At 38.6% G+C, this 18,839-nt stretch overlaps 1 protein-coding gene across 1 annotated transcript in view; it reads right to left on the bottom strand.

Annotated features, from left to right (window-relative positions):
• Wdpcp (WD repeat containing planar cell polarity effector) overlaps positions 1 to 18,839 on the bottom strand; it is a 288,056-nt gene that overhangs the window by 155,233 nt on the left and 113,984 nt on the right. The window contains exons 2-6 of the mRNA XM_013353497.2: positions 12,979 to 13,062; positions 9,631 to 9,678; positions 8,740 to 8,790; positions 5,837 to 5,907; positions 5,516 to 5,575 (exon numbers count right to left, since the gene is read on the bottom strand). Coding sequence (XP_013208951.2) covers positions 5,516 to 5,575; positions 5,837 to 5,907; positions 8,740 to 8,790; positions 9,631 to 9,678; positions 12,979 to 13,039 — 291 coding nt within the window. The 5' untranslated portion in view covers positions 13,040 to 13,062. The remainder of the gene's footprint in view (positions 1 to 5,515; positions 5,576 to 5,836; positions 5,908 to 8,739; positions 8,791 to 9,630; positions 9,679 to 12,978; positions 13,063 to 18,839) is intronic.

The raw sequence follows: 18,839 nt of genomic DNA, 5'->3' as shown, positions 1-18,839 counted from the left end.
CAGAGAAGGGGGGAAGCAGAGAAGTGGGGAGAGAGACAGAAGCGAAGCTGCCTCTCCGAGAGGAAGATGGAAAAGAGAGGGAGCTCAGGCCGGAAGCTGAAGATCAGCCTGCCTCAGCGGATAGGGAGGGGGAATGGGTGTGGCTTGTCTCTTAAAGGGACCAAAACCATAACAGTCCCCACAGACTCATGTGTGATGCACGATTAACAAAAACTCAGTGAGAGAAAATGGGGTTCAACCTGAAAACTAGAAAAGCAAATCAGCCAGCCACTGGCTCTTACCTGGATCTCAGTCCAAAATGGTGATCCTGCCTCCAGGAATCTCAGAATGGTCTAGACTGTGTGAGAGCTGTTTCCTCCCCCTTTATAATCCTTTCTAGGGCTGGGATTAATGGTGTGCACCACTGGGATTAAAGGATGCACCACAGGTTTCTATAGCAGCTAGTCTGACTACTGGGATTAAAGGTGTGTGTTACCACTGCCTGGCTGTAAGGCTGACCAGTGTGACTGTCTTACTCTGCTGATTCCCAGCAAGCTTTATTTATTAAATACAACTGAAACGCCACTCCACATGTGTTTGGCCCATAGGGAGTGGCACTATTAGTAAGGATGTCCTTGCTGGAGGAAGTGTGAGCAAGTGTGAGCAAGTGTGAGAGCAAGCCTTGAGATCCCATGCTCAAGCTATGTCCACTGTGACACATACTCTCCTTCTGCTGCCCACAGATCCAGCACCATGTCTGCCTGCGTGCTGCCATGCTTCCTGCCATAATGATAATGGACTAAACCTCTCAACTAGAAGTCAGACCCGATTAAATGTTTTCCTTGATAAGAGCTGCCATGATCATGGTGTCTCTCCACAGCAATCGCAACCCTAACTATGAAACCACTCCTTCTCCCTTTCCCTCCAGCAAAGAGCAGGCCTCCCAGGGATATCAACCTAACACAACACAATAAGATCAGCCATAAGAATAGCCTCATATCAAGGCTGGGTGAGCCCCAAGAGCAGGTGAATGAGTCAGAGACACCCCCATCTCTACTGTTAAGAGTCCCACAAAAACACCAAGCTAACAACCATAACATATATGCAGAAGATCTGGGCAGTAGGTGCATGGTGGGCTGACTGGAAGGAGTAGAGGGAGGGGAAACTGTAGTCAGGATGTATTAAAAACAAAAACTAACAAACAAAAAAATTGGTGAGATCAAATGATTTGCATAAGGTCATAATTTATGTATGATAGATTTGATATTTTTATATGGCCTATCAAATAATTCATTACAGCAACTAAAACTGGAAGCTATCTTTTCTTGGTGTTTTATGAATATGACTATAAATGTAGAATTATTATGGACATAAACCAGAGAGAAACCAATTATACTGTATACACACACACACACACACACACACACACACACACCTAACATTTTAACCTAAAGATCAGTGTGTAAGGTTATACCTATGCTTAATGAAAATATTTTTAACTAATTACAAAGTAATTTATAGATAAGACCATGACTAAAGGCACATACTTTATGGACTTTAACATTGCACCAGAGTGAGGACCTATTTAATAGTATTTAACTGAAACCATTTTTCCCTTTTAAAAAGTTTATGTAAAGGGTTTAAGAAAGTCAAAGCAAGAAACTATTAAATACATTCTGCTGATTCTTTAAGAAGGCAAAAATGAAAGTATACTTACTAGGTGCTGAAATCAAAACTCTAAATTGTATTTTATAATCTCATACTAGGTAGGAACAGGGATGATTTGAAAAAAACTCCTAAGAATTTTTAATCTCCAAATTTATATATAGGTAAGTCTTTATTTGTAAACTGTTCTGAATATACAAGAGGGAAAATTATTTTTTATAGGTTATAATTCATAGATCATGGGATCAATAATATAAAGTAAGCTTTGGTAATGACAACCTGTAAATCCTCCTTATTTGACATAAAGATCCAAGCTCAGATTACATCCTCTTTAACCCTTTATTCAGCAGTAACCTCTTCAAAGGTTTCTAAACAAGTGAGCCCTTTAAAAATTCCTTAAAGAGACTTCAACTAAATTGAATTCCATAAATTCAATTTTATCATTTCTTTATAAAAAATTCACAGTAGAGAAATGGTCTCATGCAAAGACTGAGAATCCAAATGAGAACATCAAGATGTGCAGAGACAGGGCTGGGGCTATAGCTCACTGCCTAGAAGTGTTTGCTGTGATCGAGAGGACCAGACCTCAGATGCCTAGTATCTATCCCTAGTATTTACGGGAAACCAAGCCTGACTACCTACACTCACAAGTTCAACACCCGGTGCTGAATGGGGGTGGTAGAAGGCAGCTGGCTGCCCGCAGGTCCCTGGAGCTCAAGGTCAACTGGTGCCACGCCAGGACTGAATGCAAAGGAAAGCTTGGGAACTCAAGGAGGTCCACATCTTACTGCCACACTGGATGGTGTACAAGAGGGGACTCGGAGACTAACAGGGCCCTTTCCTTAAACTGAAATTCTAGCTTGACCACCAAATTATTTTTACTTTACTGTGACATTAGAGATCTTTAGGGATGGGAGCCACTTACAGTTTTCAAAGATGTAGTGAACTCTTGCCTAACAGATAATTTTAGGAAGTCTCCCAAAGGCCCTAAAGGTGTAAAAAATGACTTGGACCTGTGGACACGGAGGAAGTTATCATATGAAATTAGAGTAAAGGGTCTATTTTAGAAAAGTCTTATCTATCAAAGAAATAAAACAGAACAGCCTGGTGGTGGTGGCGCACACCTTTAATCCCAGCACTCGGGAGGCAAAGGCAGGAGGATCTCTGTGAGTTCGAGGCCAGCCTGGTGTACAAGAGCTTGTTCCAGGGCTGTTACACAGAGAAATATTGTCTTGTAAAACAAACAAAACAGAATTTAAAAATTAAAGAAAACAGAACATAAAATTAGGTAAAATCCATTAGAACTCCCCAAAGCAAACTCACTGGTTGTCGGGGACCAGCCTCAACAAAAATACCTCTTGTAAAGGTGTGGAGATTTAGAAATATAGTAAAGAATATGAAGACACGAATGAAAATAATAAAATGGAGGAACATATAGGATAGGATAGGATTGGAATGGAATTCCAGTGAGTACTAAAATTCACCCACATTTAATTTCCAACTGCTTAAAATATCCCTGACCCCAAAAGGTATGAGTAAGACAAAAAAAAAAAAAAACTGCATTAACAGGATACAAGGAAATGAATATACCAACTGAAGGTCGCAGGCTTAGTTTACAGTTAAACCTTCTGTTGCTAGAACAAAACAAGTCACACCCACACCCTAGACCAAAACACCCTAGACAAGCCCTTCCCTGGGTGGAATCCCAAGTTATCTCAAGGGAACAGGAACTTAGCTGGATCCTTAGACTTTTGTTTGAGGTAGGAACTTATCTACTTCTCTATTCCTGGAGTACAAGGGCTGACTATTAGTCACACCTGTTTACAATAACCTTGAGAGAGCAGAACTCTCCACCCCAGGTCTAGGTGCGACCTTCCTTAGGGTGGTAGCACGACAACAACCTTGAAGGAACTAGAGGTAAATTCCAACTCTCTGACCTTTGGTCACTGAGGAAACAGGCTCATATTTTCGGGCCTCCACAACTGGTGTATCAGTCAAAGCCACCAGGGCTGTCTACTGTAAATTACAAAAGCAATTTTGCATCTATTCTATCATTTAAAGCATGTTTCTTTTCTGAGCTGAATTAATCCAATAATGAATGCTATCCTTTCTGTAACATGTGAACCACACGCTTTTTGTCATTAAATTAAAAGCAAAGAAATCTATCTAAAAATGATCGTCTAACTGGGATGCTCCTCTGCATTTCTGCAAGATGCCTGACATGCTCCAACTTAGCCCAGGTGATAGTAAGGGTGGAGGCCATGAGGCACACCTCTTAAAGGAGGTGGTGAGGCACACCTCTTAAAGGAGGTGGTGGGCTTGCCCTCCAGTCAAATAATTTTGAGCCTGTTTTTGCAGTGAGATACATACAGCATTAGGAACTTCAAGTTTAAGCTGAACTAAATCTAAAATTTACTGGAGCACATCTTGATATTCAAGTTTGAAGGTCTCATTATATATTTCTATGCAAGTAAGTCACGATTTTAAACAATGCCATCATTTTGAAGGGTGTTCTAAGGAGAATTTTAGAAGTGTTATGATTCTGAAAAATCTTCATACAGCCTTGTAAACAATCTAGAAAGTAGAAATCTATGCCAGCTGACAAGGTCAGCTAACCTCCATCACTAAAAGGAGGACAGTTTAGAAAAAACTAAAAAAGAAAAAACAAATTTTCTTTTCCTTTTTTTTTGGTTTTGTTTTTCAAGACAAGGTTTCTCTGTAGCTTTGGTGCCTGTCCTGGAACTAGCTCTTGTAGACCAGGCTGGTCTCGAACTCACAGAAATCTTCCTGCCTCGTCTCCCGAGTACTGGGATTAAAGGCGTGCACCACCACAGCCCAGCTCAAAACAAATTTTCTAAGAGGAAAACTAGAATTAACTAAAATAGTCCGTTAAAGAGGTAAATTAAGATATATTTTTAATTACTATGAATTTGATTTTAGGAGGTTTATGGATAGAAAAATGGGCCTGACCTATAAACAAGAATGTTCACACATTTAAAAAATTTGTAATGGAAAGCTCAAAAAATAAAATTGAAACTGTACATTTAATTCCAAAAATAAATTATAATTATTGGTAGTAGTGATGCAACATAAGTATACAGATAACTATAATTATACTTTTTATCAAAAGCAAGTAATTTTTTTTTCCAGACAAACGGTATTTTTAAGTGTATCAGCAAGGCTAAGACATTTATTTGTCCCTTATTTTTTAGCCGATATGTGTTAATTATGATGTCCTGATTATGTTCTAAATCTAGGCGTGCTGAGCACGGGGCTGTCCAATAGAACTTGTTGCCGTGGAAATGGTCTATCTCTGCATCCTTGACTGCCAAGAACTTAAACTGGGGAGAGCTATAACTGAGGAATGGAAATTTAACTTTATTTAAAAATAGCCACATATGACTAGTGTCTACCACATCTAGCCTAAGAGGGTCAACACGCAAGACTAACTCTCTGGTTAAATTAGGCTTCACTCTTATTTGCGTGTTCATTTCCATAAGCATGGTATTCATAAACTTTTGTAAGAATATTATACTGAACATGTTTTTGTCCTATTGTGTTATAATCATTTAAAAACTATGCCAGTGGATATATAATATTACACCAAGGTAAACCCAAGTAAAAAGCACTGCCTGCAAGGAGTCTTATTAGTGTTTGCAGTATGTCAACACGACCACACTGGCTACTGAGGCAGCTTGGTGGCCCAGGTCAATCTGTCTAATGTTCACTCTAGAATGACTAAAATTCAAACTATGAAACATCCACTCCCAAGAAGTTTTTCCATTATCTATCAAAACACAAGAATACCAACTATTACAAAGCTTTTAGCTCCATTGGCTAAGCACTGCGAAGGCTTGTCAAACCATTTTACCTGACAGAGGTATTTGTTCTTCCATTTGCTCAGCACACACTTACTGCTTTGCATCAGCTCCTGAAGGACAACAGAAAGAGAGAGCGCAGTTGGCTACAGACTTTGTCATCATCAGTTAAAGCGCTTCTGATTTCAAGAAAGGAGAAAAAGGGAAGGTGACCAACAAGCCACACAAAGACGCAACTGTGTGGGAAGCTCTCTCTGGACAAAAGCAAAGCCATCATCACCAGGAGAGCTGGTCCTTTATGAAAATTAAATCTGTTGAAAGATGATCTAAAGCAGATTTGTTTGTTCCCATTTTTGAAACCCTTTGAAAGATACCTCCAACTCTTTCAGTGAGTCTCGAAGTTTTTCTGGGCGTCTGTTTTTGAGTGTCCAAGGATAATCTCGTGCTGGCAAATAAAACATGTACAACAGTTAGTTAAACATGATTTAAATAAGGATCCTCTGCTTAGCAGTGTGCCTTAGAGGATTAGAATAAGACACCCCGTAATTGAGAGGAAGTGGACTTCATCTCTATTGCTAAATGACAGTCTTTTAAAAGGCTTTGTTACAGAAATAGATTTTTACCACAAACTAATCTCCCTGGTTATAATTTTGTGATGACAACCAACAAGACTCAGAGAACCCTTGACAAGTTTTGGTAAGCCAAGGGATCTAGCAATAGTTAGTAGTAAATGGCCTGCACTTTACAATTTAAGTAACTTTTTCATGAAAACAGTCAAGGTTCAACCCAAAAGAAATTCCAACTTCTCCAAGTGGCTAACTCAGTCCTGAAACTTCTCATTAACAAGTTAAATGTGGTAAGGAAAGAAAGAGAACATAAAGGTAATATGAGGGAAATTAATTTAAACATGACCAGAGCACTATATACTCCAGCCCAGAAAAAAAGAGGGAATCTCAGTTTTAACAACTAGACATTAGGAATGGTCTCTGAAATAATTCTCTCAAATGTAAACACCAACTAAACCACAAACTCTTTAATCTCTAACGGTGTCCTACTTAAGAGATGTGTTTGTGCAATGGTGGCACAGAGCTTGTGGGAGTAACCAACCAATATCTGATTTACTCAGGGCCTTACTGTCCTCCATTGCACTTAATGGAACCCATTCCTGATACTGTTTCTATGGCCAAGAACCTGAGACTAGATATCTCATGGACCTAGGGACAGCTAAATACTACTGTTTTTTTAAAACATAAAAATAAAAAAAAAAGAATATAAAGCACTCCTATTGACATTCTGCTATACTCATAAATGTCCTGTTCAACCAAGAGAAGCTTCTTCCTGCAGCAAATGGGAACAGATGCAGAGACCCATAACCAGACAGTATGCAGAGTGAGAGACCTTGGAACACTCAGCCCTAAATAGGCCATCTCCATCAGATCACTCCTCAAGGCTCAGGGATACCAGCAGAAGAGGAGGTGGAAAATGTCTAAGAGTCAAGGGGATGGAGGACACCAAGAGAACAAGGCTCCTAAATCAACATGAGCAAAGCTCATAGGAACTCTCAGAGGCTGATGATGCACACACATAGGGCCTGCATGGGTCTGCGCCAGGTCTTCGGAGTGTATATAAGGCTTCTAGTTTAGTGTTTTGATGGATGCCTGAGTGTGTGAATGTATGGGTCTCTGATTCTTGTGCCTTCTCTTGGGGTCTTTTCCTTCTGTTTGTTTGTTTTCTCCAATTCTGTTGTGTTAGCTTTTGCTTTATCTTATATTATTTTATTTTGTTAGAAGCCTGTTTGTTTCAGTGAGAGACAGAAAAAGTGGATTCAGATGGGAGGAGAGGTGGAGAGGGAGGGAAAACTATATGAGAAAAAATCTATTTTTTAATAAAAGGAAAAAATAATTCTAAAATCCATGCCACAATTCAGTAACTATATACCTTTAATTTATTTTAAAATTTAATTTATTTTAAATATAGCAGAGGTACAAAAGTAGTCTAAAACTATATCTGTTTTAAAAATTAATAAAATTGGGGCAGGGGTCTAACTCAGTGATAAGGTACTTGCCCAGCATGTGTGAAGCCCTGGGTTCCATCTCCAGCACCCACCACATACATGGTATAAGAATAATACTAATAACATGTTAAACTCATTGGAAAATGAACTCATCTTTAGAGTGTCATAATTAATAATTCTAAAAATGAACTGTGTATATGAATATATATGTCGTGTGTGCATATACAAATAATATGTAGCATATATAGATATTTAAATTTAAAAGCAGAAATTGCTATGTATCTTATTTCAGCAGTTATTTGGCTCAATAAACATAATTTTGATGTGTAGAACATATGTACAAATTTTAAGATATGTGTTGCAGATACTAATGCAATATTCTAAAAAATTAAATGTCAGTCCAATCACTTAAATAAGGAAAAAAAGGAAAGTCTTTCAGCTCTAGCTATATTCCAATAAAACTTTAAATTACACTAGCTTTAACCCACTAAAACCATGTCAGCCTGTAGTTGTACTATACATACAACATATTCATATCTTTCAGACTAACAACTAAATAAAACACGAATAGAACAATCTCACTTTATTAAAATAACACAACAGGGTTGGCAAGATGGCCCAGAAGGTGCAAGGACCCACTGCAAAGGCTGAAAACCGAAGTTTAGTTCTTGAAGCAAACATGGTGGGAGGAGAGAACCAATTCCCCCTGACTTCCACACACGTAGTACAAACACACACACCCACACACACACACACACAAATGTTAAAAATAAGTAATAAAATATGTTAACAATCTGGGTAAAACATAAAAAATTAGATGTTATCAGAATTTAAGCATGATTTATAATCATTTTCTCACACAAAAATGAGGGATATAATAAATTTTACCATAGAACTTGCATGATTGATATATCAAGTCATCATGTTGTATGCCTTGAACATTTATATTTTTGTTAGCCAATTAAACATTTTAAATAAATTATTTTATTTAAAAATACAAAATAAAAATACACTTAATTTTAAGCTTTTGTTTGCCTAAGCACATATCTTACCAAAATTGTACACAGTAAAGATTTTAATGATTTAAATTAGAAAAGTTTAGCAAATACAATTATTATTCATGAGTTCATAACAATAAACAATAGGAATTAGTAACTATAAGAAATGTGGACAGAATAGCATTTACAGTTTGTTCAGGAAATAGTTAATTTGTAACACAACACTGTTTTGTAATAATTTCAAAAATATCTAAGGTGAACTTACATTCCGCCAGCCTTTGTTTTTCTTCTAAGTTACCATGCTCTGTTGCTGACACTGGCGAAGGAGAGATGAAAAGGAGAAAAGTGGAATTTGTTCTGATTAGAGCATCTTATATTTTTAGTGGGCACATACAAAAGACTGCGGCAGACAGGATGCTAAGCTTTTAAAAGGACAGTTGAGAGAGAATGTAACAATGTGTGTTTGCATGCCATAGGAGCCGTGTCCTTAATGCACAGTGAAAAGGCTTATACAGCACAACAGGTGGGCCAATATTCTGAGCTCCCAATCTCATCAGATGGGAAAGGGAACTGCAACCGAGCCCAGAGAGAAGCTGCTGCAGTCTGTCATCAGAGCTCTGCAGTCAGCCTATTAACCGCCATGCTAAGCACAGGATGCTCGCTTGCACAGCCCCCACTTCAATGAGGAACAGAACAGGAAGTAACTCTAGCTAGAAAGACCTTTCGGCCCATCATAAAACTTCTGGGATTAACAGGATTAATCAGATAAGGAAAATTGATCATTCACTCAGAAACGTCTATTTCAGATATCAGGTGAGGATCCGGGAGGCCAGCATCATGGGGACCAGTGCATTAACAATGCCCTCTGCTGGGACACCAATAAATAAATGTGACTGTCCTGATATCAGGCTGATCAGCAACAAAATGAACATTTTCATGTTATTCTATAGCCTTTTCTCAGCATTGCTTTATTTTTTGATAGATCAGATAGATATCAACCTTAGCATTTTTTTCTCTTTAAAAAACCTGAAGTGACTGCTCTTAAAAGTTTGGATTTTTATCTAAGACATAAATACAGAGCTTTTAATGTTGCTAATTCATTGCTCGGAATATTTCATATATAAAAGCAGTTAAACAGAACAGGTGAGTACTTTACCTGGCGCATCTTTCTTGTCATAGTACTGGTAGACGCCGATGTCTCTATCTATAGAAAGGAAGAAATAACATTAAATTATGGTAAAAAGTTCTGGAGAATAAGAAGCCAAATCATACTATATCAGAGGGAATTGTGGGGAGGAGAGCAGAAACAGTCTCCTTATGTTACTAGAAATAAAATAGCTCAAAAGCATCTGGACATGGGTTCATCTATTCTAGGGATCTGCAGAAACTGGAGAGTTTATCATCTAATGAGAAATCAGAATGGCGTGGGGAAAGATCCGTCAAGAACTGGGTGGAGGAAGACCAAGTTTTCTCTTTCACACTTCCTCTGATATTTTTCACAGGGCGCTACCGAAAGGAACTGCCACTAAGCAATGCCAAATGAAGTCAGTGGATGGAAGAAAATGCCCTAGCTGTTGGATCCCGAGCTGTGGCTTGCTTTTCTCCAATTTAGCTCAGAAGTCTAGTTCCTATCCTATAGCATTTGGGAGGAAATCTGCAAGAAGAAAGGGGGGATTACCGGGAGCTGTGGATAAATTATTATCTGAAACTTGTTTAGAGTCAAAAGGCTTCCAAACCTATTCAAATTCAGATGCTCTGCTGGGCTAGGTAAGAGAAAAAGTCAGACTTCGCAGATGTTGGGATTGATTTAACCAAGGGATTCTGCTCTTGCAATTTAAACAAGAGAACGGAATAATTTTTCCATGTCTATGAATAATGAAATATCTCCTTTATTGAAGTAACACTTGTTTTCTTCCATGCAAAAATAATTCTCAGTTACTAACATGAGGAGGATACAACTGTCTCTTGTGAAGCGGAAGCAGTGCAGGCTGCCCCCTAGTGACTGCCTGCCTCCCAAACTTTCTCAAACTGATGGACAAAACCAACAGAAAACACAAGGAAAGCTGCTATAATTGAGTCTGCAAATACATAACAATGAGTCATGTGTACTTGATATACTCATGTATATGAACATACTCAAGACCCACATGTCCATATTAGTTCTCATACTAAAGCTATACTTCATTCATTATGAAATTAAGACACGATTTTAAAGAACGCAATTGAATGTCTGTTGTTTAAATGGAAAATATCTCCTAAAGACTGACTGGGAGTCTGTGACCCCTTCCCTGAGCACTTACAATATTTTCTTAAGCCGAGTAGTGACTTCAAGAATGTGCTCACTTTTTGATAGTTCACAGCATATTCTTACAATCTGTACACTTTTCAGTACATATGTTACACTTCAATTTTAAAAGTTTCTTGTTATTTAAAGCTATAAGCTAAGAACTGCAGGCATTATATATGTAAGCAATATCTCCTATTAAAACATTCCAGTTTATAATTATAATATCATTCCATATATCAATATATCTACCGCTCTAGAATAGAGTTAGGAAGATCATAAGGGACCAGGAATTCTGTGCACAGATCTGACCTTCCTGTACCTGGATGAATGGGACTGAATGTAAGTAGGACAAGGGCATGTACATAAGCAGACTGGTCCAAGAAGTAATACAGTATGTTGGAACCCCTGCAGGTGCACAGTCCATACACAGAGCACAGCAGCTTGGTGTGCAGTATTGGAAGGAAAGATAAGACGATGTGGGGATCATCTAACTTGTGCCAAGGAGCACATGGAGTCAGAAGGATTTCCGCGCAGGAAAGAGAGGACACAGAATGCTAGACTGCTATCCAGCAGGGGCTGGATGGGAACTAAAGACAGGGAAGCAATGAGAATCGTTCCGACTGAGAAGAAACATGGGTATGAAAAGAGAAGAAAACTATTTTCTGAGATAACTTTTTCACTTTTTTTTTTCTTGTGATATACTTTCAATTTTCAAGATCAGTTTAACATCAGTGTGTTCTAAGGCTTCTGTATCTTTTTTTTTTTTTTTTGCTTCATGGATTCAGCTCTTTCCTTGGGTTTGTGATTTATTCTTCCCTTCCTACATAATCTTATTCTCTCCAGAATTCCTTCTTCCTGTTTGCTTTTTAGTACTCATCTTCGTTCCTGTAGGAAATCCTCACATACCTGGTAATTGCTCAGCTCCGACAAGTGAGGCTCTAGAAATCTCCTGAAGCCCCCAGACCTGAGTGGGGGGGTTTCATTGTCCAGCCAGGGACCAGAGCATTTCACCAAAGACCCCAAGAATATCAGGGTGGATGTTTTCTCAGTTACCCCAGGAGAGGATTCTATTCTCGAGCCCCTTCTTCTGGCAAATACACAAAGGCGAGAAGACAGTCTCGGGCGCAAATGGGTTAGGAGGACCTCATCCATCAGATGGCAGCTTCAGTGTCCTCCATTTGCAGCTTAGCGGGTCTTCTTCCTGTGGCTCTGGGTTCTAGAGTTTAGAGCCTCCTTAAGGAAGTAAGTCCACACCACGGAGGTGTCTCATTATTTTATGCAGACACGCATTCCCCCTGTTGTCACCCTGGGGCCACACCCCCATCTTCTGCAATGCATGCTCCTCAAGTTTCTGCCTCTCCGAGGTTTTCTACAAATGGGCTGTCACTGGAACTGTTTTCTCTCGGCAAATGATGCTCAGATTTTTAGCTCTGTTAATTCCTTCACGTCTTCCAGTTCCAAAGTGTCCTTTTCCTAACCTCAGTTTTATGTGTTTATGCATCTTTAATTCAGTTAATCTTATTTTAAAAGCATTCTGGGAGAAAACAAATGTGTAAAATAAATTCCATCTCAATATACTCTAAGGAAAAAATAAATGAAAACATGGCATTCACTTGTTATTGTATGTTCAATATTAAGAAACAGTACTTTGCACGGTAAACCATTTTCTTGACAAAGATATAAAAGTAATATAAGTAAAAGTGTATTTCCAAATATAAAAATTAGTTCAGATAATTAAAGTAGAAAAACATTTTATAAGTTGTTTTCTAATGAAATATATATTTATCCTAAAATAAGCATTGTTAAAACAGTTATATTATTTCCATTCAAGAAATACAAAACACAAAGAACACAAATAATTATAGATCTCAGCTACATGTTTAAAATGTTTTTAATATCAAACCGAAATGTCTTTTCATGAGTTAGTCTGCAAAAAACATATGAGTATATAACAGATGAACAAGCTTAATAAAAACTGAACATGTGTGCATCTTTAGAAGGAAGAGCTATTAGACTAGTAAAATTAATTTCATAACTCAAGCCAAAATAAGTTAATAAGAGTATTTAAAAGATTTTTTTTCAACACCCAGTTTTTCATTGAGGATGAAAAACAGAGACTGCAACTCTATCTGGCAAATCCAGGCGCTAACTTTGTCAGCACTCACTGGTGAGAGCAAAGGAAACTGAGGAGCCGAGCCCGATCCAGAGCTCACTCACCCGCAATGTGTAAGGTGCTGCTCAGGGACCACAGGTGCAGCTCAGTCAAGCAGAAAGACATCTGATGGCAAAGGAATCGCCGTCCTGTCCACAGTAATTAGAAAAAAAGAGGTATCGATCAATTATTTCCCATTGCCAATCACAATCTAAACCCCCCTTAAAAAAAAAAAAAACTATTACTTGAGATATGGTCCATTAGATTAAACACATTTTCATGTATTTGGTTAACCATCCAGAAGTAAGCTCTAGAAAAAGAAATATATACTTCTTTTCCTGAATTTACTATGTCACCACATTGAGAAATGTGGTAAGGAGGCTATATTTGGTTGTTCAATAACATATGTTTGGTTACAGCTCTAAGTATACTTACAATTATTTAGTATGTGAACATCTTCTAAGTCAGAATTTTTAGGAAAAATAGTTATTAGGTACAAACACATTTTGTGATACATTTTAATATATAAAGCAAATATTTTAGCTGCTCCACATATAAACAGGCTACAATGGAATGTGCAGGGTGAATAGCATAGAGTTACTATCATATGAGGTGCAGCTACTTAAAAACGAGCTGTATAAATTACATTACTATTCAGATAGTGTGTTAATCTGCATATCATGACAGACAATCCAGACACTTTTTAAAACAAGATAGTGAAAAATGTGTATCCTGAATTCCCTCCTACGTTAGCAGCAGGGACCAGTAACATACACCATTGAGACTTTAAAAAAAATCAAAGAGGATCTCATCAGTTTGGATGATAGGAAGAAAGCCAGTCAAACTCTGGAGAAAGTTTACATTTCACAAATATTTAAAATAAATTTATATAATTTTCAAATGTTCACTTAGAAATTAATATAGCACAGTAGGCATAGCCTATGTTTTTCTAATGATTTAAATTAAGCACATGATAGAAACTGTAAAAGAAAGAAATGTTCTTTTCAATGAACTTCTGGAAAACAAAATAAGCTTGAAAAGTATTTTAAGACAACTTTTAATAGAGGAAAAGACATTTCAGTTTCTTTAACATTAGGAGTGGCTAAAATATTCCCACATTATTCATATGGGTAATAATACAAATTAATTTCAGGCATAATAAAAAACTTTCCTTGCCCTCACTTCACCTTTACAGAACCTGGATATAATCATAATCATAAAGAACCACGTATGTTCTGCTAAGGAGACAAGGCATGCCATGGCTGAAGAGGAAGAATGAAAACGTGGTGATTTAAAAGACGGACCCAATTCTGCCTGAACAACAGGGTTCTGAGAAAGCATCAGCGAAGCTGTGAGATGTCCCACGAGTCTTAAAGCACAGGGTTCCAATTGTTTGATGATGACGGAGGAGGTGGTGGTGGATAACTTGTTCTAAACATTTCTGTATTTTTACTCATCCTATCCTCCTAGTGATCTGTGACAACACAGTGCTACACTGTGGAACTGAGGTCATGCAGTCATCTGCTGGCAAAGGCAAGCTCGGAATCCATACAGGCTAGCTCGAGAGGCTCTGCTGGCTGCCCCAGGGCTCTGCTGTAGGATTGGTATAGACAGAAGTATATAAGTATATATGGTAACTTGATGAAAAGACAGTGGTAGATATAGGTGGAAAGATTAAAGAGAGAGAGAGAGAGAGAGGGGGAAGTAGGAAAGTGAGCTAGGAAGATGGCTCAATAGGTCGGTAAGAGTGCTTGGGCTGTAAGCATGAAAACTTAAGTGTGAACCCATAGTACCCACATGAACCTTTGTTACCAGCATTGGAGAATGGAGATAGAAAGATACCCAGAGCTCACCGGCTAGCTACGCTAGCCAAATGGTGATCTTCCAGTTCATTGAGAGCCCCTGTCCCAAGGCAATAAGGCAAGAAGAAGAGAGGAACACTTGGAGTACTGCTCAGGCTTATGCATAGGAATGCACAGGCCCATACACACACACTCTCACATGCATGCACCATACACAATACACGCAGGAATGGGAGGAAGGGGAGGAAGAGAGGGAAGGAAGAAGGGAGGGAGGGAGGCAAGGAGGGAGTCAAGCAGGACCCCTCAATCTCTGTATTTACCCTTCTGTAACTAGATGCTCATTTCTCCTGCATATAGATGACTTAATGAGTAAGCACTAAGTAGAACAGGTGGTTTATGAAAGGTCAAACACCAAAGAAGACATTTGAAATGGGATACACAAATGGGTTGAGCCTGTGTTAAACAAGAGTATGATGGAACAGGCATATTTGTCCTCTGACACTGAATGTCAGAAGTCACCATCTACAGACTACATTACAAAATTAAAAATCCTATTCCTCAACTTAGAGTTTATTCAGATGCCAGTGACAATAATTTGTGGCAATGTGGGCAGAGACAAGGCTGCTTAAGCTGCTTATAGTTACATAAAGACTATAAGTTATTACAGATAAGAGCTTACAGATTAAAGAGTACACTTTTACTTACATACTAAAAGAAGACAACACTTGAAATCCTGTCTTTAATCAAGTCAATAAACTTTCCAAAACTTTCTCCTGATAACAAAAAAGAGGGTAGAATAAATTCTTAGTAGCGGTACACACTGGATGTGTGTGACCTATATAGTTTTTTAAATTGGAAGTCTAAAACACTGAGCTATTGTGATATTGGGAAAAAAAGGCTACATGAGCTTGGTGGAGAGCTTAAGACGCCCAGGGAAACCAGCTCGTTCTTCGCATCTTCCACAGGGAAGCTTGAGGGTCAGGACAGTCTATGACCACAGACTTGTCTTCCAGTTCAGCACCCCAGGACTGAGGGTGGAAGGACTGGGGGAGATGTGCTGCTGCAGGAAGTGGGGTGCACCCTAAAGTAGGCAGCACAGCAGCCACTGCGTTGATGGACACAGAGAAAGTATGACATCCAAGACCGACTGGGACCTGTGCCTGGCAGAAGGAGACTGGGGTCAGGGAGAGATCACAGCATTTGAAGAAGGACGTAGTGAGCAGTTGAAGCACACATGAGTGACACAGATAAAGAGAAAATGGCCAGTGAGGTCGTGATTGGACTTGCTCAATCCTGTGAATTCCCCAACATAAGTGATTAAAGAGAGGACTTCGCATTAACAGAGGGGGTGGAGAAACAGCCAAATGCTATTCCCCCTTTTTTTCTTGAACTTCAATTATCTGCCAGGAAAACCACAAGGATTTGAAGAGTAACTAAATGGGATAAATAAAATCACTTCATTAAAATCTACAATGCTATTTAGACAGGAAAGGAAGAGAGAGACGAAATCAGTACCTCTTTTTAACCTCCAAGATGCCTTGCCACCTTTAAAACTGCACAGGTTTTAAAACACCTTGAAACCATCTCGTATCTTACTCAAGAATGTCACCAGTGAGCAGGAATGCTGGTGATTTCCTGGTATGAAAACCTGCCTGGAGGAAGCAATCAAGACTGAGCCTGTGCCATCCAAATACTGTATTAGCGCAGAAAGAGCTGTTTGAAGCAGGAAAGAAAAGCCGTTCAGAACCACTCTGGACTTTGCACTTGGGGAAGGAGGTGTGGGCAGGGACGGAAAGAGCAGTCAAGCAAGTGTTACCGAGCTGAGAAACATTAGCCCACTAGTGCCCTGCGCCTTCTTCTGGGCGACCCCACACTAGGCCAGAAGAAGCTGTGCAGAGCAAAAACACAGGATCTTGAAAATAATGACTCAGAGAATGAAAGAATAAATAAAACGACAATTGCAATTTAAATTTTCAGTCATTTTTAAGTATCTTTAAATTTAATGTTGTTTATTTTAATTACTTAAGGTAGTTTAGGTTAGTTTCGGTTGTCTTAGAAGACCATTTTTGTAACCCACACATCTAGTTTTCATCACTAGACAAACTATTATTTCAATTAAACCTGACATAAATTTAAGATGGCATTCTGTACAGGGAAGGATCAGAGTGCAGATTCTGAGGAAAGGGGGGAACCCCTTTTTCTCCTATTTAATCCTCAAAGGACTCTGTTTTTTAAGACAGCTTCCCATACTTTCTTCCATTTGAGCTACATTAGAATTATTCCTTTCTGTGGTAAAATGCAAAATAGAAATCATTCCAGTAGCATACCGCTGATAATATTTTTTTTAGAAAACAAATATATGTTTGAGAAGTAAAGATTAATTAGCACTTAATAAATTGCAAAATGCTTGTCTTCTGCCAAAGCAGTTAGGTCTGTAGCTGCCTGCTTTCTGAAGCCAGCTATTTCGGCTGCTATGGGGAGGAAAGGAGGCTTGAGGGCAAATAAAACTCTAGCGTAAAACATGATAGCAGGAAACCAATGAAGCAAGAGAGACAGTGCGAGGACACCACGGCGCCAGCAAGACATTTAAAATGGATGTATAGAGCACAGCACTGCACAGAGCCTGAGGGGCTCCTTCTTGGGCATAGATGTTATTATCATACATTTCCCTGAGGAGTCATTGAAAATGGTTAAAAAGAAAGATAACTAAATAGTATAAATTTACATAAACCACTGTTTTGCTGCATGTTAAAATCATAATTACTTTTCAATTGCATAAAATTCAGTGTATTACCCTCCAATTACTTCCTATTATCATTAACATACAATATCATAAACACCTGTTAGGTATATTTATGAGCACATTTGATCAAAGACAAATTGTCACAAATAAGATTTTTTTTTCCAAAAACTTTAAACAATGAACCAAACAAGCAACGTTTATGCAAAAGGACAGGGGAATCCCAAATTAATGAGGCCACAAACTTGGGCTAAATTTACTGCACTGGACTACTAGGGACAATGTCTCATTTGTGATCCTAAAGACTTATTGCACCTAAATATAACTGACTATAATAAGCACTTAAAGTAGCTTATGTATATATTGTTCTACAATAAGCCTCAGATACAAAGATTTATAGCAGGGTCTCAACTATCAAATAGTATATAATCTAGCATAGCAGATAAAACCAATCGTGGAATATGAAATCTGTAATGTATGCCACTTTAGCAAGATAAACAAAGGCCTCCAGACGCCTAGTCGATGGTATAGTTTGGTAAAGAAATTATTATTGTTATATTATTATTATTATTATTTTGGAGATTGGGTCTGACTATGCAACTATGCAGCCCTGAGCCTGGAACTCTCTACGCAGACCAGACTGGACTTGAACTCACAGAAGTCTACCTCCTTCTGCTTCCTGAGTGCTGGGATCAAAGGTATACACTGTCATATCAAACTAAAAAAAGATCATATAATGTATTTGAGGATTGGTAAATTTTACATGAGGTACTAAAAAATAATGAAGGAAAAAAACATAAAGAATTAGAAAAATGTGGGGGCTGGAGAGATGACTCAGTAGTTAAGAGCACTGACTGCTCTTCCAGAGGACCTAGGCTCAATTCCCAGCAACCACATGGCAGCTCACAACAATCTGTAACTCCAAGATCTGACACCCACACACAGACATACATTCAGGCAAAACACTAATTCACATAAAATAAAATAAAAAGAATTAGAAAAAAAAACAAGCTTATTTAATTTTATTCTTACATTATGGATTTAGTGAGATAAGAGAGGTTGCTGGGGAGAAGGAAGGAGGGAGGGAGGGAGACAGAGAAGACTCCAGTGGTGTTGCAAGAACGACCAGAGCATATTGTCTCCTCATCCCAAGCCCAGCAAGAGGGCCCCAAATCATTCACCCATTATAGTGACTGCTTCTACCACTCAAACCACACACTTGAATTTCCTCACCACCGAGCTCACGCGTTGGTGTCTGTTCCCCTTCGGCCTTCCCATCAGCATTAACTCTGGTTACTGTGGTTAACTCACCACAGCACAGGACTAGTGTGAACCATCCTTAGTCTTCCCATCAGCATTAACCCTGGTTACTGTGGTTAACTCA

The sequence above is a fragment of the Microtus ochrogaster genome, unplaced genomic scaffold (assembly GCF_000317375.1).
Source record: "Microtus ochrogaster isolate Prairie Vole_2 unplaced genomic scaffold, MicOch1.0 UNK9, whole genome shotgun sequence".
Classification (NCBI taxonomy): Eukaryota; Metazoa; Chordata; class Mammalia; order Rodentia; family Cricetidae; genus Microtus; species Microtus ochrogaster.
Note: the sequence above shows the minus strand (reverse complement) of the source record. Positions and strands in the feature narration are given on the sequence as shown.